The sequence below is a fragment of the Ostrea edulis genome, chromosome 5 (assembly GCF_947568905.1).
Source record: "Ostrea edulis chromosome 5, xbOstEdul1.1, whole genome shotgun sequence".
NCBI lineage: Eukaryota > Metazoa > Mollusca > Bivalvia > Ostreida > Ostreidae > Ostrea > Ostrea edulis.
In genome coordinates, this window is record NC_079168.1 from 22100419 (window position 1) to 22128046 (window position 27628).

The 27628-nt window shown below is 35.1% G+C and overlaps 1 protein-coding gene across 8 annotated transcripts; it reads right to left on the reverse strand.

Annotated features, from left to right (window-relative positions):
• Positions 1-1500: 1500 nt before the first annotated feature.
• On the reverse strand, positions 1501-27325 carry LOC125652156 (uncharacterized). 8 transcript variants are annotated; one of them, XM_056164419.1, is made up of 11 exons: positions 26664-27325; positions 26455-26580; positions 25942-26170; positions 24364-24597; positions 21602-21837; positions 20259-21447; positions 19527-19722; positions 14335-14612; positions 12736-12939; positions 10643-10671; positions 1501-3050 (listed from the first exon to the last, which is right to left on the reverse strand). In XM_056164419.1, the coding sequence occupies exons 3-11, from the start codon at positions 26149-26151 to the stop codon at positions 3032-3034; spliced, it is 2595 nt and encodes an 864-aa protein (XP_056020394.1). In that variant the 5' UTR covers positions 26152-26170; positions 26455-26580; positions 26664-27325; the 3' UTR covers positions 1501-3031. The 8 variants fall into 8 exon arrangements, with proteins under 8 accessions (XP_056020394.1, XP_056020397.1, XP_056020401.1 ...); XM_056164422.1 differs by having other exon boundaries at positions 26455-26505; positions 26664-27316; XM_056164426.1 differs by having other exon boundaries at positions 20259-21291; positions 26664-27307.
• Between the last annotated feature and the right edge of the window lie 303 nt (positions 27326-27628).

Sequence of the window (27628 nt, forward strand, 5' to 3'; positions counted from 1 at the left end):
TTTTAGATATATCGATGACGTTTTGTCCATTAACAATGATAACTTTCATTTGTTCTGGGTATAGTCAGTTTTTAAATCGAGGTAGGCTACTGACAAACAAGTTGATGGTACAGGGATTTCAACAGTCTCGATTGAAGTCAGCATTTCGCAAATTCTATGGTCGTTATAACGATCTAGTTCGTCAATACAACCTCGCATTGGGTCAAATGCTGTCTGACATGTTTCATACCGATTGTTAAGCCGTTCTTGGCACATTGATTTGACTGCGGATAACTCCGTTTACCTGATCAGGATATAGGGATCACGGCGGGTATGACCGGTCAACAGGGGATGCTTACTCCTCCTAGGCACCTGATCCCACCTCTGGTGTGTCCAGGGGTCGTGTTTGCCCAACTATCTATTTTGTATTGCTTGTAGGAGTTATGAGATTGATCACTGTTCGTTATCTTCACCTTGCATTCATATGTCGATTTGATATATCCCTGTGAACTCGAAATAAAGGACACCACAGAGTCGTCCACTTCTGCTTCATACTTAGATATTTTATTGAAAGTAGACATTAACGGCAAACTGACAGCTCAAATGTATGACAAACGGAATGATTTCAGCTTCTCCATCGTCAACTTCCCATATTTGTGTAGCAATATTCCATTATCACCTGCATATGGTGTTTATATATCTCAACTGATTCGATATGCAAGAGCTTGTTCTGGGTATAGTCAGTTTTTAAATCGAGGTAAGCTACTGACAAACATGTTGATGGTACAGGGATTTCAACAGTCTCGATTGAAGTCAGCATTTCGCAAATTATATGGTCGTTATAGCGATCTAGTTCGTCAATACAACCTCGCATTGGGTCAAATGCTGTCTGACGTGTTTCATACCGATTGTTAAGCCGTTCTTGGCACACTGATTTTGACTGCGGATAACTCCGTTTACCTGATCAGGATATAGGGGTCACGACGGGTGTGACCGGTCAACAGGAGATGCTTACTCCTCTTAGGCACCTGATCCCACCTCTGGTGTGTCCAGGGGTCCGTGTTTGCCCAACTATCTATTTTGTATTGCTTGTAGGAGTTATGAGATTGATCACTGTTCGTTATCTTCACCTTATATGAGAATAAACAATTCCATAATGTGGAATGATCTTCGTGGGAGAGATTACTGCAACTTATTTGCGAACCGCCGTAATAACTATCATTGTGTGGCGCAATATGACTGGTTCATAGTTCTTATGAACATTCCAAGCGAAAGGTCATGCTGACATGACCCCCTATGATATTATGTCAGATCCTATCGTAGCGATTGTGAGCGTATCTTAGGATCTGATTTTAATTGTCACCATGAGAGATAAGTGTACTTGATTTAAAAGAATGTTTGAGGACACGTAAATTCGTGGGTAGTAAGAGTGACTCACGAAATCCACGAACATTTATCCCCCCCCCCGAACTATGACGGTTCCACAGTATCTACATTTCTCAATATATTACCAGCAACAAAATCAACAGTATGATTTATTGGTGTAATTTATTTCTCAATATAGCATCGACCTGTGAACATACATACATGTATTTCAAACTATTGATATAAGGAATGAATAGTCGTATGATGGGGGATTCAAATACAAGAGAAATGATGTAATTTCCCCATTTGCCGTGTCTACAAATTAAAGTACTGTATGGTTCCATTGTTTATATACCCCTATAACACATGTATAAACAACGTAGACAGTTATTCATTCATTACATGTAATACAACTGAAATCAGTGCACGAGTCCCCTTGTTCCGCTTCGTTCATTTATACCTATACTATAGACATGTATTCAGGTTTCACAACATGCAACACTTGTATGTATACCGTGCAAACTCCGCTTCAATGAATGGGTTTATCTGAAATGTTACTGTGGAAACAAGTGTAATTGATTATTTTCAACAACAAAAACATTAAATAAAGACACTGATACAAGATACTGATATTTAAACTGTTCAAACTCCGTCGCCTCTTTCCGTTCAACAACAAATGTAGAAGATGGTGACGACGTTTTCACGTTTCAAAGCGACATCTTCCATGATCAAAATCCAAAGCACGGGTCCTTCAATTGACGTCATTTGAAGTTCCGAGAAGACAGAGGTGGTAGGAATAATTTATTTTTTACGGATTATTCTATTGTCCCTTCATGAAAATATTTTCAAAAACAAATCCTACATGCAGAAAATTAAAAAAAAAATTGATTCCCTAACAAACTGCTGTTTTCATTTCTAATATACAATTTCACACTTTCATACACTTTCAACAAGAAATATGAGAATTTTAAAAAGCCCCAGCTGTTAAAATATACATATAATATTTTTTGTAAAAAGGTGTAAATAATAAAACGTGTAATCGTTTAGTTTACTGCGAACTTAGTAGACTTCCTCTAGCGATCAAAATCAAACTTCGAATATTTAAGTATTGGATTAACATAAAACAAGGAAATAAATATATCTTAAAAGCATGATATGATGATGTTAGAAGACAATAATATACTCAGAGAATGAGTAGGTACTGTTTGTGATCTAAATGTTGTAGAGGACGAGTTTCACTTTATTTTAAAATTCCCTCTATATGATGACTTCAGAAAAGAAAATATATCTTAAGAAATTTTATTATACAGAACCCAGTGTTTTCAAATTATTATTCATTGCCAAAAGTACTAAACAACTGTCTAACTTTGCTCATGGATATTTTGAATGGAAACAACCTAGTTGGCATCTGACATTCTCATTGTGGATGTCTTATGAACCTTAGCTATAGTAAATTAAGAGGTAAAATACTTCTGCTTCGTGAAATGGAATTCTATAGATGGTTCAAAGTTATAAATATGAAGACACTTTCAACACACCAAGCAATTTGAAATTGAATAGAAAACATGCAACGATATAAATAGGTTTATGGGTGAAATGTATTAGTTTACTACAGGTGAATGAGGCTATTGCCCTTTGAAGTTCTGTTTATGCAGCTACTTGTAACGTACGTTGTTTGTCATCTATCTCAAGATGACATCACTTGTCTGTAAAGAAAAGAAAAAAAACATAGCAAAGGAATAACGTAGACGATGAAATGAAAACAAACAGATAGAAACAATTGGAAATAAACATTAAATGGCTTTTCATAAACCTAGGGCTAACCAGCAGTAAATCATTCACTGTTGTAGAAATAACCATACAGTTAGCATTGTAAAAGCCAACAGAAGCTATCGTAATTTTTCTTAACTGATCCTGGTACTACCAAATATGGACGAATTTTATTTCTCTAGAAAAGTATGAATGAAAGGTGAATGTAATATAAAAAGTATTGGAATATGGTATTACATGCAAGTCAATGTATCTAGATGCATCAAATGAAGGATTCTTGCAATGAGAAGTATAACGGGAAAATCATGGGATGTGTGAGCTTGCAACAAATATAATGAAAGTAGACAAATTATGGGAAATATATATTCTAAACTATGATGACTTGCGAAACGATAGTTAACAATGATTAGTAGGTACAAAAAAGTTGTCAATGTAAATGCCATCTGAATTGAATTGATAGATATTGAAAATGTCCACTCGTAATTAGCAAATTTAAACGTTGATCTCCATTTTAAAGCACACTTCTTGAATTTTTCCATTTTTGATACAAATTTGTTACTTACATGTAATATTACAATGTATTAAAGTATCGTATTCACTACATCCATTGCAATAGGAATCTGAACATTTGGCAAACCCCACCAACAGAAAGAAATGCATTTGACTCTCCTGAGAACCGGAATGTCAGGACGACTCGCGGAGAAAAGGTTACAAACTATCTCAAATTAGTAATAGTACTATGGATATCCCTTGATTTCTTTTTATTATTACCATTGCGTTAAAATGGTACAGAACAGCGCACTGTTACTATCTGGGTCTCCATAGATTTCGTTGTCAACTGACTTTGCATGGAAACTCCCTTACCATAGACACTGTGTGAATGTGGCACGATTATAGATTATAAATGGACGATAACCAAATTACTAGACACGTATTCCTATCAGCCTTGAACTTTTATAATAAGTCTAGCTGGACATCTCAAATTAAGTCATGATTTGAATGTGTAAATTCTAAACTTCTATATTATCATAGGTTACTGTCATTGGTGAATTTGAATACAAATTGCTGTGTAATGTTGAGAAGGAATGTTTGGTATAGACAAAATATCTTCTCAAGTTCCGTTTGTATAAAGATATGTTAACATATTTTAGCACTGAAAATTATCTTTCAATGAAAATTCCAAAATGTCATAGATCTATACTCGCACTATTCAGATACGGTATACTACCACTTAGAACAGAAACGGGACAATATAACGGATAATTAGCTGATACCGTGTGTTCTCTAGACAATATAGATGATGATCCTATTTTTCTCCTACATTCTACAATATACCCAAATCTTTATGAGCTTTGGTTGCAACCCCTCATATAAGTTATGCCTATTTTTTGTATTAGCAAATTTCCCAAGACAAACCGCTAAATTCATACTTTCAGCTTATATATACAGGCAGACAATATTGAGATTGTAAGGAATAGGCTATGTAAAATTTATACAGTACCAATTTTGATGCACCAGATGCGCATTTCGACAAATAATGTCTCTTCAGTGATGCTCAACCGAAATGTTTGAAATCCGAAATAACTATGAAGTTTTGGAGCTAAATATAGCCAAAAACAGCGTGCCAAAAATGTGTAATATTGGTATTTCCATTGTTATTTTTTCAGTAACATATAGGTCCGATGGACTCGGTGTTTGATTTAGCTTTTGTAATTTTTGTAATCATTATAACATGTCACTATGATAAACCATTTCCTTCTGTCTGTACCCTTGAAAATTCCATCTTATAAAATTCGTTTTAAAATATAGAAAAAGTTTCATCTTGTATATTTGTAGATCAAATATGAAGTTTTTTGTCTGCAAGATTTGGCAATGTGGTTCATTTTCCCTTTGGACGAGAAACAGTGCCAATCATAAAAACACGAAGTGTCTCAGACTAGTTAACTCTCTAGAATTCTTTGATTGAAATTTAAAGATAATGACATTCTTAACAAAGTGATTATTCGAGAAAACCAACTCCATTTGAAAGTGAATCGACTCAAATTCTAAATAAACCTCTAAATAGCCATCAAAGTTAAGTATGGGTATTAATTATCTGAAGCTTACCTATTGTAATACTTTGTTGAATTATTCATATCTAGTGTCTTTGTATCTCGGATGTGGTTGAAAGATGTGAATATTTGTTTGATCTGGCGTCTTTGAATACTGAAGATCTTCACCTTGCATTAAGTATTTACTGTTTTACTACGAGAAGGGCTGTCTCTATGATATAGCATCTAATCAACTTCTATTCACCAAAATAACAATTTGAAAGGGATGAAGTTACAAGATTTGCCATGTGCATAATCCTTCTTGAAATGGCGATTCCAGAATGTCTAATTTAAAGCGGATCCCTCCCATAAGAGACAAAACAAAATGGATTTGATATACATTTAGGAATGCGATTATATTAAATATTTTGGTTGAGTTTTTTTCGTGCTATAATTCGATGCATTGAGTCTAGTAGTGTGATGAATGTCTTTAAATGAGCTTTCACCAATTTATTTTATACCCATTATGCACATTGTACCTAATCTTGCATTTTACCACGATCTTTTACTATGAAGTCCTCAACAGATATCAAAACGAGGCTATTCCTTTACCTTCTAAATGTACTTTTATTTTGACAAAATTCAGTATTCTGTATAAAAGGTGAAGATAACGAGCAGTGATCAATCTAATAAATCCTACAAGCAATACAAAATAGATAGTTTGGGCAAACACGGACCCCTCGACACACCAGAGGTGTAAGTTTTGAAATAGAGAGGTAGAACAAGTCTCTTTTTAATTACAATTTGTTTTTAAAATTTGCTTTTCAGTAACTTAGATGTAATAAAAATGTTTATAGTAGGATTTCATTGATTAAATATGTCATCAACAGTAAGGCTGTCTAATCCCACTGTGAGCATTAATGTAAATGCATTTGCAATAGCAAATTCTTGATACTGTAGTAAATATTATTGCTAATCAGATTTTTACCTTAGATGAAATGGAATAAGCAATGGATTAATGGTACGTCGATTACTTTTTATTCTGAAATGGCACAGAATCGCGAACTCCTTAACCACACATGCACTCCTCTACCAGCATTACATAGAGAATTTGATGGAATCGTCCTTACCATAGACATTGTGTGAACATGACACGGTTCTGGAATCGTCCATTATCAATGGACGATAACTGGGAAAGTTTTTTTTACAATGTACGCGAACACAAATTGCTTTGTAATTTTTAGAATGAATGGTTGTTTAAGGTAAAGCAGCTTCCAAAAATACATTTGTATAAAGATATCAAAACAAATTCTTGCGCTGAAAATTATCTTTCAATGAATATTCCGAAATATTATAGATCTATTGGATATTTCAGATGTGGTATACTACCACTTAGAACAGAAACGATATGACATCATTCCATGATAGGGAAAGCTTATCTGCTGTGTGTTCTCTACATAGAATTGAAGATGAGAGTCATATCCTGTTACATAATCACTATACTCAAATTTTAGAATTGAATTGTTGCTAGCATTGGTTGTAAACCCTCATGAAAGGTGAAGTTAATGAACAGTGAGCAATCTCATAACTACTATAATAGAGTTGGGCAAACACGGACCCATGAATATATCAGAGCTCATATCATTTATGGCAATTTTTTTTCAATTAGTAATAATTTTTTCAAGACTAACCGCCAAATTCATACTTTCAGTTAATATATATACAGGCAGTCAGTGTTGTATGGAAAACACTATGCGTAATTTACGTATTTGCATTGTTGATGTTTCTTTACAATGACATACAGGTTCGATGGACTGGGTGTTTTATTTAGCATTTGGTATCAAACGTTAATTATTATAACACATATCACGCACTTTTTACTTGTCTCTACTCTCGAAATATCTTTTCCAGAAAATTTGCTTAAGAATGTAGGAAAAGTCCATTCATTTCTATTTGTAAGTCAAATATAAAGGAGTTTCTTTGCCTGTAAGATTTAGCACTGTAGACGTTTCTTACTTGGATGAAAAGCCGTTTAGATCATGAAAAACGAAGTGTCTTCGGACTTGTGGCGAGGAATATATTGGACAAACCGGAACACAACTAACAGCGAGGATGCATGTCCATCGCCAACAAATTAACGATCCCAGTACAAGAAATACCCCATGCAACGAACACTTTGACACCTGTGCTAGAAGCAACTACAGCGTATTTCCATTTTATAAACTTAAAACAGAATCAACGTCCATGAGACTTGCTAAAGAAAATTATTTCATTAAACTGTTTTCTCCTAGACTAAACAAACTTTAATCAATGCATATATGAAAAATTCTGATTGTTAAACCTCTTAATTCATCAACTTTTATCATGTAAATGTTCATGCTTATTTTGTCCAAGTCACCTTTCCCGAACTTTTGTATTATGACGTCATGTATCTATTCCCTCCTCGCAAAGACTATCATGACGTCACAATAGACGTCTCTAAGATAAACAACTTTGTATTCATTATTTAAAATTTGTATTCACCTGAGGATGGATGTTAAAATCCAGAAAGCGCTAGTGATTTAAATATATTTTGGAACTGTATATTTTCCTGCTTTTTTTATTGAATTATATATATATATATATATATATATATATATATATATGCCATTGCCTAATTTAATCAAACTTTTATTTCCAACATCATTTAGAACGTATCTAGATTATGTGCACGAAAATAACGGTTTCAAAGGAAGCCCGATTTGCACTATAGAGACTTTCTGAAATTCTTAGGCAATTCCTGAATGTCTAATTTTTAAAGTGGATCCCTTCCGTTAAGAATTAACACAAGGAACAAGTTTTTAAAGCAAAACAAAAGTGGATTTAGTCCATATTTTGAAAGGTGATATAATTAAAGTTTTTTAACTTCTCGAGTTATAATGAGATGTATTGATTGTTTGAGGTTTAACACTCTTATTATATTAGATGGCTCTGAGAAGTCTCTTAGAGAAACAATTAAAGAGCTAAACAACTTTTACAAAATTTCTGGACTTAAAATCAATGTATCAAAAACTCAATTAGTCTGGATTGGTAGTAAAAAATAATCATCTAACAAATTATGTGAGGATATGGATTTTCAATGGATGGATACCTTTAAACTTTTAGGGATAAACTTTGATGTAGACTTAACGAACATTCCCAAGCTTAATTATGATAAGAAACTAGTGAAAATTAAGCAAATCATAAATCAATGGAGTAAACGACATATAACACCACTTGGTAGAATAACTCTTATTAAATCATTGCTTATTTCACAATTGAATCCTCTTTTTATTTCACTACCTTCTCCATCAAATAACTTTATAAAGAATCTTAATGAAATTCTTTTTAACTTTTTATGACAGTGTAAGGTTGACAAACTTAAAAGAAAGCAAGTTATACAGGACTATGTAAATGGTGGTCTAAAAATGACGGACATAAATAAAATCATCTTGGATGAAAAAAAATTTATATTCTCAAGACACAAAATGGAAAGTATTGTTAAATAAAATTGTCTCCTTAGAAATGCTAATTAAAACAGGATCTGATTATATAAATGTTGTTTAAAAAGACATCAACAATGCTTTCTGGAAATATATCATTAATGCATTTCAAATAGTTCAAGATAAAATAAAAGTTTAATCCTGGTATGACTTTATAAGCCAGCCAATATGGATTAATAACAAAATCAAAATTGGAAATAAAACAGTTTTCTATAAAAAATGGTTTTAGCGTTACCTACATGTTAGGACATATGTTCGGTATTAACGAGTTTTGGAGTTTCTCTGACGCCTCCCACTGAACCTAATCTTTTCCAAACTTAGAGAACGATATTTTGCGTGCAATGGGGTTGTCATCCTCGACACGGGGCATCCTTTAACGTCCTATTCGATGGACATTTAGATGTATTAAGTCTAGCATCATAAAGAATGTCTTTAAAATACATCTCAATAATTTTTGTATTTTTATTTATTTTGCATACTCAACTTAATCTTGCATTTTGTCATAATCTTTTTATTATCATTTATTATTCTAAATGTACATATCGCTTTATCTAATTAACACAATTACCCTTAAGCGCTTGACATGTAAAACAAACTAAAACCAAAGAACAATAAATGCATAAAGAAAACAAACCATAAAATAATATTAAACTGAAGTAGCTAACAATAGGCAAACCTATATAATTATTCTCTTAAGTTCCCGGGAGATATCAAAAGTGATTCTTGTACCTTCAAAATGTACGTCTTTGACAAAATTCGTATTCTGTTACATTTGAAATGGAACAGTAAGGTAAGCCCTTGTTTTAATTAGAATTTTTGTAATAGATTTCTTAGCAACTTCGATGTAATGAAAACGTATATAGCATTTCACGATTCCGTTGATTAGATGCAGTCGATAGTAATGTATAAATCCTTTTAATCTCACTTTGATGTCTATTGTAAAGTTTGTTAACTGTGGTAAGTTTGAAAATGTATATTGTTAATCAAAGTGATTAAATACTTATTAATGATGATGGTACATCTATAATCACATTTTCTGCCTCAGTTAAATTCGAGTAAGCAGCATACAACAAGAGGCCCACGTGCCACATCGCTCACCTGAGTCACCTTCGCCCATATCTATAGATTTTCCATATATATATTCGCACATAAAACTTTGATCCCTATTGTGGCCCCAACCTACCCCGGGTCGTGATTTTTACAAACACGAGTCTGCACTATGTCAGGAAGCTTACGTATAAATGAAAGGTGAAGACAACGAACAGTGATCAATTTCATAACTCACACAAGCAATACAAAATAGATAGTTGGGCAAACAAGGACCCCTGAACACACCAGAGGTGGTATCAGGTGCCTAGGAGGAGTAAGCATCCCCTGTCGACCGGCCACACTGTAAACGTAAATGTAAACTTGTTTGGCCCAATGGTTCTTGAAAAGATTTTTAAAGATTTTCTCTATATATTAGTATGTAAGCTTTGATCCCTTATTGTGGCCCCGTCCTACCCCCGGAGCCATGATTTTAACACACTTAAATATGCAATATGTCAGGAAGCTTTCATGTAAATGTAAACGTTCCTGACCCAGTGGTTCTTGAGAAGAAGATTTTTAAAGATTTCCTTCATATATTGGCATGTAAAACTTTCATGTAAATTTCAGCTCTTCTGGTCCAGTGTTTCTTGAGAAGATTTTTAAATGACCCCACCCTATATTTGTATTTTTGTGATGATCTCCCCTTTGAAGGGGACGTGACCCTTCATTTCAACAAACTTGAAAGCCCTTCACCCAAAGATGCTTTTTGCCAAGTTTTGTTAAAATTGGTCCATTAGATATGGAAAATGTAAAAAGTTTATGGACAGAAAGACAGATGGACGGACGGACAGACGACAGACAACAGGCGATCAGAAAAGCGAGCTAAAAAGCGAGAAGGAAGCCAATCAACTACTATTATTAGTGTACGTCAGATTATGAAAGGAGTACCTTTCCGTATCGTCCGAGTATGTTATAACCTAGTAAAATTATATTAAAAATATATAAATACCTTAGAATTCATCTTGAAATGTTTACCAATTAGTATTTTGTCTTATTTTTATTAATAAAAGTTAATCATTGATTTTAATGTATGACAACACATGTATATCAATAAATGATAGTTAAGATTTGTTATTTGTAATATGCATGCAACGATATGTTTTCATATTTAGCTTGCTTTTAATCCTTATTGAGTCTTAATGTGATAGACCTTTGTCGCGTTTGACTTCAGTTTCAAGTTTATTCACTCAGACCATGTTTAGTGGTGAATGAGATACAGAACATATTTGACAATATTTTTTGTTCGATTGCAACAGTGATATGTGAATATATGAAAGACAGCGGATAAGAAAAACATATAAGAAATACACAATGATGAATTAGATATCCTCATTGACAATATCTTCGTGGTCTTTGGTGATCAGGTCTTCCAACAGTCTGTTGGAATTCCGATGGGCACGAATTGTGCTCCTTTGTTAGCTGACCTGTTTTTATATTCATATGAAGCAGAATTTATTCAAAAACTTCTACGTGAGAAGAAAAAATATCTCGCTGTGACCTTCAATTCGACTTTTAGATATATCGATGACGTTTTGTCTATTAACAATGATAGCTTTCATTCATATGTCGATTTGATATATCCCTGTGAGCTCGAAATAAAGGACACCACAGAGTCGTCCACTTCTGCTTCATACTTTGATATTTTATTGAAAGTAGACATTAACGGCAAACTGACAACTCAACTGTATGACAAACGGGATGATTTTAGCTTCTCCATCGTCAACTTCCCACATTTATGTAGCAATATTCCATTATCACCTGCATATGGTGTTTATATATCTCAACTGATTCGATATGCAAGAGCTTGTTCTGGGTATAGTCAGTTTTTAAATCGATGTAAGCTACTGACAAACAAGTTGATGGTACAGGGATTTCAACAGTCTCGATTGAAGTCAGCATTTCGCAAATTCTATGGTCGTTATAACGATCTAGTTCGTCAATACAACCTCGCATTGGGTGAAATGCTGTCTGACGTGTTTCATACCGATTGTTAAGCCGTTCTTGGCACACTGATTTTGACTGCGGATAACTCCGTTTACCTGATCAGGATATGGGGCTCACGGCGGGTGTGACCGGTCAACAGGGGATGCTTACTCCTCTTAGGCACCTGATCCCACCTCTGGTGAATCCAGGGGTCCGTGTTTGCCCAACTATCTATTTTGTATTGCTTGTAGGAGTTATGAGATTGATCACTGTTCGTTATCTTCACCTTGCATATGGACAGATTTTAAAAGAGGAGAGACGTGTGACAATTTCTTTAATGGTACATCAATACTTCAATGTTTTTGTGTTGGGATATGTTATTAGTTCACAAAATATGCATACAGTTTGTCGTTGAAAATATCTCTTTCCCAAGTACTGTTTCATGATTTTACCGATGCTTTACATTCTTAAGTAAAATGCGATTCAACAGGTATTTGAAAAGTGTGGCAACACCATGATTCTTACAATTTAAATGTCTCTATATCAGTATAGCATGATGCTAGTTCCAATTTTGTGTCATTATGTATCAAAACTGCACATAAGATATTGTCAAAGTCCAAATGTAGTTTAATCTTATCTTAAAATGTCAATTCCATATACAAATTGTGAAAAGATTAGATTTTGTGTGTTTATTTTGAAAATATGTAAACATTTGTCTTTTCTCCTCAATGTACATATGTACCTCTTGCATCTTCACAACTCATAAAATATATGATACTAAATATCCATTTTCATCCATCTTACTGTGAAGGTTTTGTAAGATTGTAAATTGTTGTGTACCCTATGTCCCTATAGAATTTTGGTCTGAGAATAAACTGAACGTGACCTTTGGAGCTTGAACTTATAAACTGAACTTGACTTTCAAAATTTTCACTGATGTTCTTTCCAAAATCTACAATTTGATTTGATTTTTGTTAGTCAATTAAAGGAAATTTTAAAGTTCTTTGATTACTGATATAATTTTTGAACACGCACAGGTGTAGTTAAAAAATTCTTACCCAATCATAAATAACAGCAGCACCGACGTTAATATTTCGAACTTGATCAATGGTATATTTCCTTAGACATTCTTGGATCTCTCTTAATCTGTCACTATCCAAGACATCCTTCGAATTCTCCTTTTCTTTAATTCGACTTGTGAGGCTGACATGGGGAGGAATGTCGGCAGGAGGGCGGAGGACATCCAGCATATTGTTCCAGGTCTAAAATAATCATACATGTCGTTGATATTCAAGTGGATCCCCATAGAACAGAAAGGAAAAATACTTTGTTGATGAATGTAATCTTATATTAGATTAATACAGAGTGTAAATAAGATTATCCTTAGGAAGTCTTTTTATGTAAACATAAAGTTTTGTTATTACACGTAAATGTAAGTTGCACTGTAATATAATTTCTAAACATTAAATCCAGACCGATCACTCTTGCTATATGCGAGTACCAAGAGATATGGTGCTGAGCGAAGCGAGGGACCAAATCGAGTGACGAGGGAAAATTTAACAACATACTTAGTACGTACATGTTTCACACGAAAATTTAAGACTATTTGTGGTATCTGTTTAATATACTATGACCCTTCCATATTTTTTATCCTTTAAACAAGATCATCAGCATTTATCTTGATTAATGCAATTTTGCATTGGCTGGGTTTGATAATAAGTGCCCTCAGGGGAAGTTTACCTATATTCAATAGACAGGTGATGGTGTACAGTAAATAGATTCTAAGGATTATTAGGGTTTTTTTTCAAAATACCTTAATGCTTCAAGAGTGGCTGCCATGTATTTTCAAATGCATATGGTTATAAGTTACAAATTTACTCCTTTGGACATTTTGGGCATGTCAGAAAAGAATTCAATGCATTTTCTAGAGATCATTTCTGAAAATGATCTTGAAAACAAAATATCTCGATGACCTGGGCGACCAACAGAAACAGATCAGATATGCTGATAGAGTGATATAAAACTGCCTCTGTATTTCTTAAATTTGTTTCAAATGACGAGTTGGATTACCGGATGTGTCACTTTGTGACTAAAACCCAAACACAAGATGTTGAGTACATCATCTTACACTACAAGGGCCTCGTATTTTCATGAAGTGTTGGTGATGGGTCATAACAGATACATCAGAGAGAGAGAGAGAGAGAGAGAGAGAGAGAGAGAGAGAGAGAGAGAGAGAGTAAAAATCGTAAATAGATTTATATCGCTTTATCAGCATGTCTGATCTTCTAGTTGCCCAGTTCATCTAAACTTTTGTAGGTTCCACACCAATTCTGGTCACTGAAACACCGTGTTCAGAAAGCGTGGCGCCTTTCGTTAATTGTTACCAATCATTGATAATTATTGGTATAATAATCAAAATCATATGACATATGGATATCTAACCATGAAGCTTGGATTTGGGGTGTACCAAGTGATTTGGTTTGGGCGAAAATCTTTTCTTCGAGGTGCGAAACATGAACTAAGACAATTTGGTAAAATGTGTCCCGTAGTACTCACATTGATGAACAAAACAAATCGCAAGAGATCACGATCTAAAATGTTACCCCTTAGGTCCTTTGTATAAAATTTTAGTAACATGAAATTTGTAGGCTCTGTACCTTCAATGACTCGTTCGGTTGCCCAAGAAGCATAAGAAATGCTTTAACCGTGTTGGTGACCTCTTCCACTACAACAGGAGCATTCACCAGCTCCCCTATAGCCCAGTGTAGAGTCGGGGGTTCTTGTGGAAATTTGTTTAATTTTTCCAGTTCTTTTTGAAATTCTTCAAGGTTTTGGATTTCCTTTTCACATATACGACTGTAGTTAGATTTCTTCAACATGTGAATTGTTTTTATCGTCACATCCAGGTTACGGCGTAGGTGTGCATCTCGTACCTCTATAATTAAAACAAAAAAGGACCTTCAACGTTAACTCTTGATTCCCGCTTACATTTTCCATTCGCATATCTAACACTCTGTTGTACCTTTTTAAAGAGGAATGTATTATCAAATTCATAGTAAGTCTCATGTAAGTCAGAATTCATTAAATTATCTTAATTACTACCTTTTCTTAAAGGGGTAAACAATTTTGACAACTGATATTATGCTTTGAAATGTTGTAGGATCAAAAAACATCAATACATTTTGATAAATAACCACGTAAATATATTTATATCAAACAATTGAATAAAGAAAACACTAAAGAGTTTTGTTCATAAATTTGATTTGATGGACTGTAAAATGTGTTTGCCAGTCATTGTTGATAGATCCGACAACCAAAAGCTACAAAAGTGCAGGCCCACGTGCACGTGACTATTTGTTAGCATAAAAACCATCATAATGAAAACTTTTCACTGTGGTTCACAAGGGTGTGCTTTGTACTTATAATACTAAAAATGATTGATTGATTGATTGATTGATGTTTCCGCCACACTCAACAATTTTTCAGTTATCTGGTGGCGCCTAGTTTTTATTGGTGGAAGAGAGAACCTAGATACAATGTGCCTGGGAAGAGATCACCGACCTTCCGAAAGTAAACTGGGAAACTTTCTCACTTACCGGCGCGAGCGGGATTCGAACCCGTGCCGACAGAGGTGAGAGTCCGTGTGATTTTGAGCGCGATGCTCTAACCACTCGGCCACGGAAGGGCCTTTATAATACTAAAAAAAATACAAAAGGCATATCAAGGGCGGATACATTTAAACGGGGATGGTTAAGGGTTATTTATGATTTCAAACTGAGTTAGAAATTAGGGGTATCAATTACACAGAGAAGAGGTTTGCATGTGCAAAATCCATTTCTTCTACAATTAGACAGGTGAACGGTCATACCATGCCAAGTTGTTGAGGACCAGACTTGTGTCTAAGAAAACTGAAAAGCGTTCTTCTAAAAGCACCGCACCCTTGGGAAGCAACACACACAAAGGATCCCAAACGACAACCAGATCATTACAGATCGACCTTTCACCATATGTAAAAGATATATGCACCTAAAGCCACAAGTGTTCGATTGTGCAATAAGCAGATAATTGATTAAAAACTTTATAATGGTCTTGTATTGCTGGCATACAACAGTATCTCACTTTGGGTTCATTGATTGTTTTACGCCACGTCGATAATTTTTCATTCATACTGAGACGTCACCAGTTATAGGTGAAGTAGCACAAATTCACATCTTAATGCTCAGTGGCCAATTTTTCAAAAGATTAAGACCAATATTCCAATACATGAAAGGTGAAGATAAACAAACAGTGATCATTTTCATAATTTCTATAAGCAATACAAAATAGAGAGTTGGGCAAACACGGATCCCAGGATATACCAGAGGTGGGATCAAGAGCCTAGGAGTAACCATCTCCTGTCGACCGGTCACACCCGCCGTGAGCCCTATATTTTGATGAGGTAATCTGAGTAATCCGTAGTCAAAATCAGTGTGCCAAGAACTGACTAACAATTGGTATGAAACACGTAAGACAGCATTTGACCCAATGACCGTTTGTATTGGCAAACTAGATCGTTATTACTATTATATAATTTGCAAAATACTGACTTTAAACGAACCCCTGCACCCCAAACTTGTTTGTCAGTAGCCTGCATCTATCGAAAAACTTATCATACGCAGAACAGGGTCTTGTGCATCGAATCAGTTGAGATTTCGCAAATTCTATGGTCGTTATAACGATCTAGTTCGTCAATACAACCTCGCATTGGGTGAAATGCTGTCTGACGTGTTTCATACCGATTGCTAAGCCGTTCTTGGCACACTGATTTTGACTGTGGATAACTCCGTTTACCTGATCAGGATATGGGGCTCACGGCGGGTGTGACCGGTCAACAGGGGATGCTTACTCCTCCTAGGCACCTGATCCCACCTCTGGTGTGTCCAGGGGTCCGTGTTTGCCCAACTATCTATTTTGTATTGCTTGTAGGAGTTATGAGATTGATCACTGTTCGTTATCTTCACCTTGCATATCTACACACCGTATGAAGATGATAATTGAATATTGCTACACAATATGGGGAAATTGACGATGGAGAAAATGAAATCATTCCGCTTGTCATAAAGTTGAGTTGCTAGTTTGCCGTTAATATCTACTTTCAATAAAATTAAGTATGAAGCAGAAGTGGAGGACTCTATGGTGTCTTTTATTTCGAATTCACAGGAATATATTAAATTGACGTATGAATGAAAATGATTATTGTTAATGTAAACTTATTCGGTACCAATTTTGTTGCACCAGATGCGCATTTCGACAAATAATGTCTCTTCAGTGATGCTCAATCGAAATGTTTGAAATCCAAAATAGCAATAAACTTAAAGAGCTATTTTAGGGAAAAAACAGTATCAACAAAGTGGAGTCAAATTCGTCTATGCATGAGGGAGATAATCCTTAATTCTGAAATGAATTTCTAATTTTTATCACAGCAATTTAATAGACAAAACGTCAATATATCTAAATGTCGAATTAAAGCCATAGCAAGATGTTTTTTTTTTCTTCTCACGTAGACGTTTTTGAATAAATTCTGCTTCATGCTAGAATAAAAACAGGTCAGCTAACAAAGGACCAAAATTCCTGCCCATGGTAATTCCAACAGACTATTGGAAGATCACGAAATACTACGAAGATATTGTCAATGAGGAACTCCAGCATATTTTTTATTTCAACTTCAGAGTACCTGTGCGTGAAATCACAGTGGTGTTTAATAAAGCAATTTTGGGTACCTGATTACTAGATATGAATATTTCCGTTTTTCCATTATTGTTGAAGAAGCAACTGTCAAAATTCTACTCTTTAATTCATCGTGAGGAATGGTCGTATAAAGTGTTCAAAAGTCATATTTTTTATATTCATGCAATGTGAAGACAACGAACAGTGACCAATCTCATAACTCCTACAAGCAATACAAAATAGATAGTTGGGCAAACACGGACCCTTGGACACACCAGAGGTGGGATCAGGTGCCTAGGAGGAGTAAGCATCCCCTGTTGACCGGTCACACCCGCCGTGAGCCCCATATCCTGATCAGGTAAACGGAGTTATCCGTAGTCAAACTCAGTGTGCCAAGAACGGCTTAGCAATCGGTATGAAACACGTCAGACAGCATTTCACCCAATGCGAGGTTGTATTGACGAACTAGATCGTTATAACGACCATAGAATTTGCGAAATGCTGACTTCAATCGAGACTGTTGAAATCCCTGTACCATCAACTTGTTTGTCAGTAGCTTACCTCGATTTAAAAACTAACTATACCCAGAACAAGCTCTTGCATATCGAATCAGTTGAGATATATAAACACCACATGCAGGTGATAATGGAATATTGCTACATAAATATGGGAAGTTGACGATGGAGAAGCTGAAATCATCCCGTTTGTCATACAGTTGAGTTGTCAGTTTGCCGTTAATGTCTACTTTCAATAAAATATCTAAGTATGAAGCAGAAGTGGACGACTCTGTGGTGTCCTTTATCATACGATTTCAAATTTAGTAAAAGTTCTAAAAGTTATTTAGAATGTTTTAAAATCTACATTTGTTTAACACCACTTCTGGGATATGTAGTTGCACAATATGTTTCACCGTTGTTAATATTTTTGTGAGGAGCAAAGATAGGGGCTTGATAGAACATTTACTGGATCCAGCAATGTATCTTTGTAAGTGTTTTATGAAGTTTAGGAATCCAGTATCTGAGCTACCGTGACCGTATTTAATTTAGGTCACGGCAATGAGGAAGAAATAATCAAATGTCAATGTGAATAATTAATAATTGAATAACAATATTTATTACCAATAGTAAGAATGTTTGGTTCACGGGGGGAGCGTGTGAGATTTTTTTTATAATCTGTTTTCCTTTGAATTTTATAGCAAAAAGACTCGAGTTTTAAATATTATACTCTGTAGTTATCTCTCGTTTTATCACCATATAATATCAATTTCATGAAAATCCATATGAAAAACATGCCAATTAAAAACTAAGATCAAATGTGATAAATTTTGAAAATTGGTTATGGAGTAGGCGGGAATCACACGTAAGCGTCAGAGGTCCATTATACATGTAGGCCCAATGTTGGTCTCGAACTGAGATAATCTCAGACGAACATGGCATCTCAAATAGTCTCGTGCATTGTATCCCACGGAATATAAAAGATATCACTTACCGTAACATTACATGTAGTGGTAACCATTATTCCTCAAATCAATTATTAAATGAGCATTATTTGTAGCAATATTCCATTATCACCTACATATGATGTTTATATCTCCCAGAATATTCGAGCCTCTTCTGCGTATGGTCAGTTTTTAAATCGAGGCAAGCTACTGACAAATAAGTTGATGGTACAGGGGTTTCAACAGTCTCAGTTGAAGTCAGCATTTCGCAAATTTTATGGTCGTTATAACGATCTAGTTATCATTGGGTCAAATTTTGTCTGACGTATTTCATACCGATTTTTAGGATGTTCGTGGCACACTGATTTTGACAACGGATAACTCCGTTTACCTGATCAGGATATAGGGCTCACGGCGGGTGTGACAGGTCGACAGGGGATGTTTACTCCTCCTAGGCACCTGATCTCACCTCTGGTATATCCAGGGATCCGTGTTTGTCCAACTCTCTATTTTATATTTCTTAAAGGAGTTATGAGATTGATCGCTGTTCGTTACGTTCACCTTTCATTTAAAGTGTATATTTACAACATAATCAATGAAGAACTAGTACTTGTAAATCTTAAAGACAGATACATCGTACTAACAACCAATTTTTACATTTTTACATCATAAATGGACATATAGAATTGATATCGCTTTCCTCACCGTTTTTTATTTTAAGGAGCTCTAGTTTAGACTTTGCCGCCACTATTTGGTTATCTTCAGCCCGGATATTTTGTCTTATGCATCGTTTTATTCCGTTCTCTATGTTTTCTATTCCATGTCTCAGACCCTCTCCAGATGACGGTGCTTTGGCTACTGTGGTCTGTAACTCGTTTCTGGCATTTCTTTGGTTTGCTTTCTACAATATTTGTCAATCAGTAGGAATTATTTTAAGTATGGTATTAATAGATAAACTGATTTGACTATCGGTTTTGGCAAATTTATATTCAGATTTATTTAGATATCGACTTTATTAATCCAAATGTTAATGGCAATATAAAACTTATATTCAAAAGTACAGTGCATAGTGTAAGACGACTAGTTATGTAGTTGAAGAAAATCAAATGAAAACTTTATTTCCAACTGGGACCTTGTATCGATTTATCACTAATACTTAAAGTACACCATAAAATGACATGATAATTATCTGTCATTTTCTGTTATCATGAATTTTGCATCTAGAATATATTTTGTACGTGAATATCAACACTTATACCTCTCTCTCTCTTTGTGGATAGTATCATTTGATAGTGTTCATATCCTTAAACTTGAAAATCAATCGAAATATTTCTCTTGCCATCATGAAAAGTTTGTTGAAATAATTATAACTTCAACGTTATGGTAATACCAACATAATACAAACTTTACATGCAGGAATACATATTAACACATTACCTCTTTTGGTTTCACCAAAGTGGACAGTAAGTAATTGCAGACAGTTTTCGTCTGCTCCTGCGTCTGAGCCTGTTCAGGGGGTTTCCCTTTCGACGCCCCTGTTGTTTGTGCTTGTGATTGACTCACTGTATTGATTGATAAAGCATATTCTCCTTCCTCAGATACTAGGGCTTCAAAATAAACAGTATTGGTCTCCTCTTCAGTTCTCACACTTACACTATTTTCTAACACTGTCTGGTCAATATTCGTCCTGTACAGTGTTGCACGTATTGTAGTTCGTTCTATCACAATACGTTCCACGATGAATGAAATCTCTATCCCTGTATTGACGGTAACGGGAACCAGTCCCCCCGCATGGGAGGGCACGAAGAACCCAGATTCCACAGCGGCTGGTCCAGGTCCAAAACCAATACGACCAGGATTAAAGGGAAGGATATTACAGTCTTTTTTACGCCGTTTGCAATCAATTCTGAATTCAGTTATTCTAGCTAAAGAGGACTTATATGGACCACCGTAGCAGCACAGCTTAAATGTTCCCTCTATTGGCAGTGACAATTTAAATGTCCACAAGTCCCCACATCTGATCATAGCCACTAATTTTGGAATGTTTTCCCGCAGTAACATGCGTTTCTCGTCTTCACTTTGCCCAGTTCCTTCTTTCAGAAAAAGTTCATACCATAAGTCAATTTCGTTTGCATTTTTTAACGGAGCTTGGATTTCGATCAAACATTCACCATCAGTAGTTTTGAGCGAACAACTTTGTGTTGATTTTAATTTTAAACCCATACCGAAAAACGTTGGTAACAAATAAGGCATCTTTGCAAATGCTTTTCGACTTATCTCTTTATTCGAAATCTGCCATTTGGAATCATCTGGATGACAAGTATGAATAAACTCTTGGGGGTTAGGAAAGATGTAGTACTCCCTAAAAGCATTTCTTAAAACTCCTGCTGAACCTTCCTCCGATCTACCAACCGCTTGACCTCCAGCTTCTAGCTTTATCCATCCGCCAGGTTTGTGTCCAAAAAGTCCTCTACAAACCCAAAAAGGGTGAACAATGTTCCAGGCATTCTCGAGATATACAGCAGTCCAGTTGTCAGCATTACTTTCTTTTTTGATAGAATCACCAGGTTGATAGTCTCCTGCTTTCGATACTCCAGGAATTTTAACACATGTAAGACCAAATTTCCTGGGGAAAAATTCTAATCTAAGACCATCTTACATTGTGAACACTGAACAAATCAAAAGATGTTCAATAGAATTTTCTTGGTAAATATGTCATGAACTCGTGGCTACATGTATTTCATGCTTTATTGTTGTTTTTTAATGCTATGTTGTCTTACCTGCAGAGTACAGTAAAAAAGGTTGAATACATTGTCCTCTGTTTTGCAAGGAGAGAGAGAAAACCTTCTGGGGAATCCTCGTTGGCTGGTTGAGAGTCGAACTTTTCCGCCTCCTGTACGCTGAGCCAAACAATGATGGCCCGTACTGCCAGTCGTTCTCGATCCACCTGTCCGTCGAGGTCGCGCAACAAGTAGTCCTTAAGGATCTTAAAACTTGAAGTGTGTTGTCGTGGCGTCTAGAAATTTGGGATGTAAACAGTCACTAATGACAGGAAATTGAATTGTTTTTTATCTATGAAATGTAACATCATGTCAGTTACAAAATGAACTACCCGAATAACAATTCATAAGGTCGGGTGAATCTTTTTTCTTGTAATATCATACTCCTGGCTTTTAATAAAGATTATCTTTGCAAGCTATCATCAAGAGAAACAAACTCGGTTTAGATCTACACAAACATGGCATGCCAGTACACTCAGATAAATCTGCCAAATTCCAAGTGACAAATCTGCCACCCCCATTTGAAAAATCAGATATGTCATCTAACAGGCCATCTTCAGCAAACATCAAGAAATATATAACTTTGTCATGCCTTGGGTTGAAAATTATATCTAATGGGGATCAAATTCTTACAGGAAAACGAACTTTAAGTAGGAGAAATGAAATTCCCTTAAGCTTACAATTTTAACAAAATCCTTCATGATTTTGAACATTTACCTCCCAACGGAAATCAAATTCTCTGTAGGGATATTAGATAGATTACACAGGATTTTAAATTTCCAGTTAGAGTTTATTCAAATCATCAACAAAATATTTCTCCTAGGAACGAATGTTTCTAAACTTTCTTTATTTTTTCAGCAAAATTAACTCTTTTTATGCCTAAAACGACTTTAAATGTGTTTTAAATGAAATATTTTGCGTACTTTTCTAGTTTGAAAGCGATGAAATTCAAATCTTGCGATATGCATATTTTCTTTCGTTAGTTTACGTGCCATTATGTGTGACGTCATATGCGCCCTCGGGTTTGAAAACATCTATTAGCCATTTCATAAACATATTAGACTTAATCGACAAAAAAACAATTATCACGTTAACGGCTTGCTCGGGTGTACTAGTTGTCGGTAGAAAGGATTTAGACTGAGTATTTTTTCAATTTTTCGAAGGAAGGTACGAGAAAAAAGACGTGGATAATTTTTTTGTTGGAGCAAGAACTTTACCTTAAAAAACACAACCAGTCACCTTTTCAAAAACCGCTTGGACAGAGACCCTGATAAACTGCGAGAAAATGGATATATCGAAGCTATAAGCACTGGTAAGCCTATAGCATACATTCTGTTTTGCTCTTCAAATTCAATACACACTCGGATCAACTGACCTTCACCTTGTAACAACATATATCGATGATACAATGTAATTTCTACCAACTGGTAGATTTACAAAAAAAAAGAATTAAAGATACAAAATAATTGAACTTTTAATTATACAAATAATAGAATATTGTATTTCCTAACTTTAAATTGAATTATAAAATTATTTCCTTATTGAACTCGTAGCATCTTGAGTGCGACAGTAGACTATAACGCCGTGCTCCCACTTCGTACTTCCTAAAGACGTGCAGATCACAATTCAAAAAAAAAATAAAATAATGTGATTACTACTTTAAATTTGAATATTTTTATTGATTCTTTCCGAAATGCACTCGTGACAATAGCTTGACAAAGGGCCTAGTTGTCAACAATTTAACGTATCATAATTTGTCTAATCCAAAAATAAATAATGATTGCACTGATAATTTTAGGGAAAAAAAGCGCCAATTACAGATGTATAAAGGAAGAACATCACTAAACAGTTTGTAGACAGCGACCCATATAAACATTATTTACACACAATATTGCCGATTTCATACACGCTTTACTTGCTATATTTGGGTATTTACATAGTTATATGTGTGCACTGGTGGCGAACACATATAAAACTCGGACAATTTGTCAACATCGATTTAAATGTTGCCCATGGTAAATAAATTAGGCCCCTAAAAGTTGAGTTTTTAACAATATCTCGCAGTACTTTCACAATCCGAAGAGCGCATGTGATGTCACTGTACCACGTGACTACTTACCTTATTAACTAGACTTTTTGAAATCGGGGCTTAGATTTAAGTCTGTATTGTGGTTAATTATCGCAAAATTTCGGCGAATGAACTATTAGAATTAATTACCATAAGCATAAAGAAGACGAAATGCATGTAATGTTGTATACGTTGAAAACATGAGATGTGTCCTTTAACTTTTCTAACTAATCAAACAAATCAATGTAAAAAAGAAAGAAAGAGAAGGCTTCGTTATCTAGATAAATGGGGTTGATCCCTAAATGGTCATCTTAAGTAATTAACATTGTATAATACTTCCACATACAAATGTATACTGTTACTTTCCTTCGTTTGCACTATTTATACGTATTGACCATTGTATTTACATGCAAAATTACTGTTAATTATTAAAATGGGGGTAAGTTTTGTCGATAATCAGATAAATACACACGTAACGCTGAGGGCTTTTGCATTTGCCTTACAAGCTAATGGAGTATATTATGGAAAGGCAGATATCATTGGCTTACATATGTATGATATATGTATATATTTTCCCGAGAAGTAAACGTATGACGGGGTTGGATTTGTTACTTGGAACTTTTTATTCAAAAATTCGTTCTAAGCATCATTGTTTTATATCAAAACATGAATAATTGTAGACTTTAAATGTTACCGCTCTAGCCCTCTTGTCGATGTCTGCAATGGTCAGTTTCTTGCGTGATGAAGGAATATTGAGTTCTATGTGGGCTACCGTTCTTGGTCTGGATTCCGTGTCCTCATCCGTGAAGTGTTGCGGAAACCAGTCTTCGAAGAATTTTACATTTGTTGCCTTTTTAATGGTATTTTCCTCTGGCTGGTAAGAGGGTTTAATGTGATTATATTCCTCCGGATCATTTGCTATCGACAGCTACAAAAATCATATAACATTAGATAGGACATCAATATAATTGAAACATTGAACTATCAACAACAATGAAAATGGCAATGGATAACAAATACAAACGCTCGCAATACTTAAGCGCATGGCTAGACCAACATAACACCTTAACACTTTTGTTCCTCTGTAAGTGTGAAAAGTAGGGCATTCAGGTTTTAAGCTGAGGAGACCATTACTGAGTTAGCTTTTACGACAAGTATTATAGTTATGAATTAGATCATGTCTTTGAGATCTACATGTAATTTTATTTGTAGGTTTACGTCTTTCATTCATGGATAGACGGCTTTACCAGCTTAGATGCAGTGTCATAAATTTAGACCTACATGTACAATGGACGTGTACGCGAGGCGAGGCGCTCGGGACCAATTAAATAGCTGTGCCAACGCTTACTGTGATTTCTAGCTTTCAAGGACCCCGTTTAACATGTAAATATGATAATAAATCAATCATAAACCAGTGGACATTTAAGTCCCATCTACAAGTCGAATATATGTAAATTATGTACCATTTAGTGAACACAATGTTGCACTTTGACAGCGAGTAACTATGATTCAGTTGATGAAGACAATATCTGCCTTAATCTGTTCTATGGTTATTTGTTTCTCATTACTAGTTACCACCATGCCATTTTAACCTCATTTAGTCCTTGAAACTCTTCAGTTTATGCATCAGCGTTGAAACGTTTTATGTTTGTGTTGTTGTACATTCTCCACAACAAGAAGTACTCCGTCATTAGCTGTAAGATACTATCCAAAGTGTTAAACATGTTGGCCTCAGATACTGTTGATACTGACAAGAAATAATTGAAGATATATACGATAACCGAGCAACCTCATCGTCAGAGACAATTCAATAAATTTGCAAGGGCAGTGTTCAATAAATCATACTGCTTGATAATTGCCGTGTGACAATCGTGATGACAGTCTGTACACACTAGGCCTTATCTTGGTTGATAAACTTGTGGATCTTTAAAAATATTAAATCTACTACCCCCATTAAACCTGCCAGATAACTTAACTACCTTAGATTCTTGGTAGATGTACTTCGAGATAATCTTCGAGATGTTGGAAAAGATGCCTTTTCATATAAAGACTGACTGGGACTAGTGGGATGATAACGATGCGATTTTTTGTTAAAAATCGGTTTTTAATATTTCGGGGCCAGTAATAGCAGCTTGATGTCTGTACAGGGTGCGTAACGGTATATTCGAAATCAAACGGTAACATGCAAATACAGATGATATCTAAAGTGGTACAGAGGACGACAACCGAAGTACACATGAACACTACCATTGAAGCATATTAGGCCATTTACCGTCTCCTCGCCAGGGTCTGTGGATATAAACAAACAGTCTGATCCTGTTTCCTCGTCGTCGTTTTCGATGACATGATTTGTGGCAACAACAATTCCGTTGGCCACAGGTTCTGCTGATGGCGTCTGTGCGACTGTATTGGCGGTAGTGACCGGCTTGTCCGTCGGAGCAGGCTGTTCACCCGCAACTTCCTTACTTCCCCCGCAACCCATTCTTCATCGTCCTATTCCCCTGCACCAAAATGTTCGAAGTAATTATTTTAAAATTAAAATAAACTTAAATCTGCTTTAGAAAGAAACATTCATATCATAGCATAGCAGGAATTAATTTTAGTAAAACGGAAATATTTGTTTAAAATTCAAGGTTATAAATACTGGAAGCTGAGAAATTCCACAAGAATACTTATTTATTCAATAGCACCCAGTCTACTTTAGCATATACTATTTAATTAAACAAATAATTAGTATGGAAAGACACACAAACGCAAACATTTCGACCTACCCACGATTACATACCGTGCACGGAGTTCTTCCTATGAATTCCGATATAATAGCAGGAGTTCTTGTCTGACAATGGAATTGCCACTCGTTCAAATCATTGTATTGTTCATAGAACAAAGATAAACGAAACCTTATCCCTATCTGTTAAAGAAAACGTACGACTAGCAGTGATTTTTAAACTGATCCACCACCATAAAGTGCGACGACTATAAACATACACCCACCTGTTTATTTTGATGGTCTCCACCATGTTGAATCGAAAATAAAATACCAGGTGTGGTTTACTACGTTAGCATTCGTCTCAGTGCCTTCGATGCACCGTCTTTAATTTAAACGCCATTGCGTCCATGAAAATGAGAAATTTGAATTCATAATACCAATTAATTTAAAGGCCCGGTTTTCCAAAGTCTAGATCTTTTGATGTTAACGTGATTTTTCTAACATTGCACAATACATAATTTTGAAAAATGGTTTCATCGATATTCGTGTAGAGGTAAACAGGCGATACTTGGTCCATATTTTCTCTGTATTGTATAGACTGTAATTGTTTTCATAAATCTAAAGATCGACCATTTCATTGTATTGACCTCCATATTTTCTCCTTTTAATCATTATCTTGTATATAATGATGGGGAGGGGTTATTTAAATACCAATTATCGTCAAGAATTGAGGAAGTAAATGTGTACTGTTACTCAGCTGGAGTTCTCTTGGATTGCCATATTAATTATAATCCGTGTTTGTTTGGTCAAAATGTGTAAATTTACCAAGAGAACGATCGAAGCCTAAATCCAGGGAAATATCTAAAACACAAATAGCATATTCTATCAATAGAAAAAGTTAAAATACTCACACCTACCTTTTGCCCTGTTATTTTCTTGGCTGGGATCTTCAAACTAATTATGATTTTTCTCCAAAACCCTATTGATCGACCTACTGGCCCGTGCAATACAATGGCTATGTTTGATGCATGTATAAACTTACGACTTAAAAGTAATCATCTAATTGCTAGATGCGCGAGATGCCCTGGTGTTCTTTTTGATGAAAAGAATATTGACCCAATATTTATTATGAATTGTTGGTATTTGATGAAATTGAATCCAGGTATATCTAGAATGATGGAAATATCGACTCTAAGCTGGCGATGTAAAACCTTAACTTGCATCAAATGTAAAGTGTTACAACTTTCGT

Coding starts and splice junctions, on each gene's coding strand:
- LOC125652156 (XM_056164419.1), bottom strand. CDS start 26,151: ATGGGTTGCGGGGGAAGTAAGGAAGTTGCGGGTGAACAGCCTGCTCCG. Junction 19,723..20,258: donor CTTTGGTGAAACCAAAAGAG/GTAATGTGTTAA, acceptor CAAATATTGTAG/AAAGCAAACCAAAGAAATGC. Junction 14,613..19,526: donor GCTCCTTAAAATAAAAAACG/GTGAGGAAAGCG, acceptor TTTTAATTATAG/AGGTACGAGATGCACACCTA.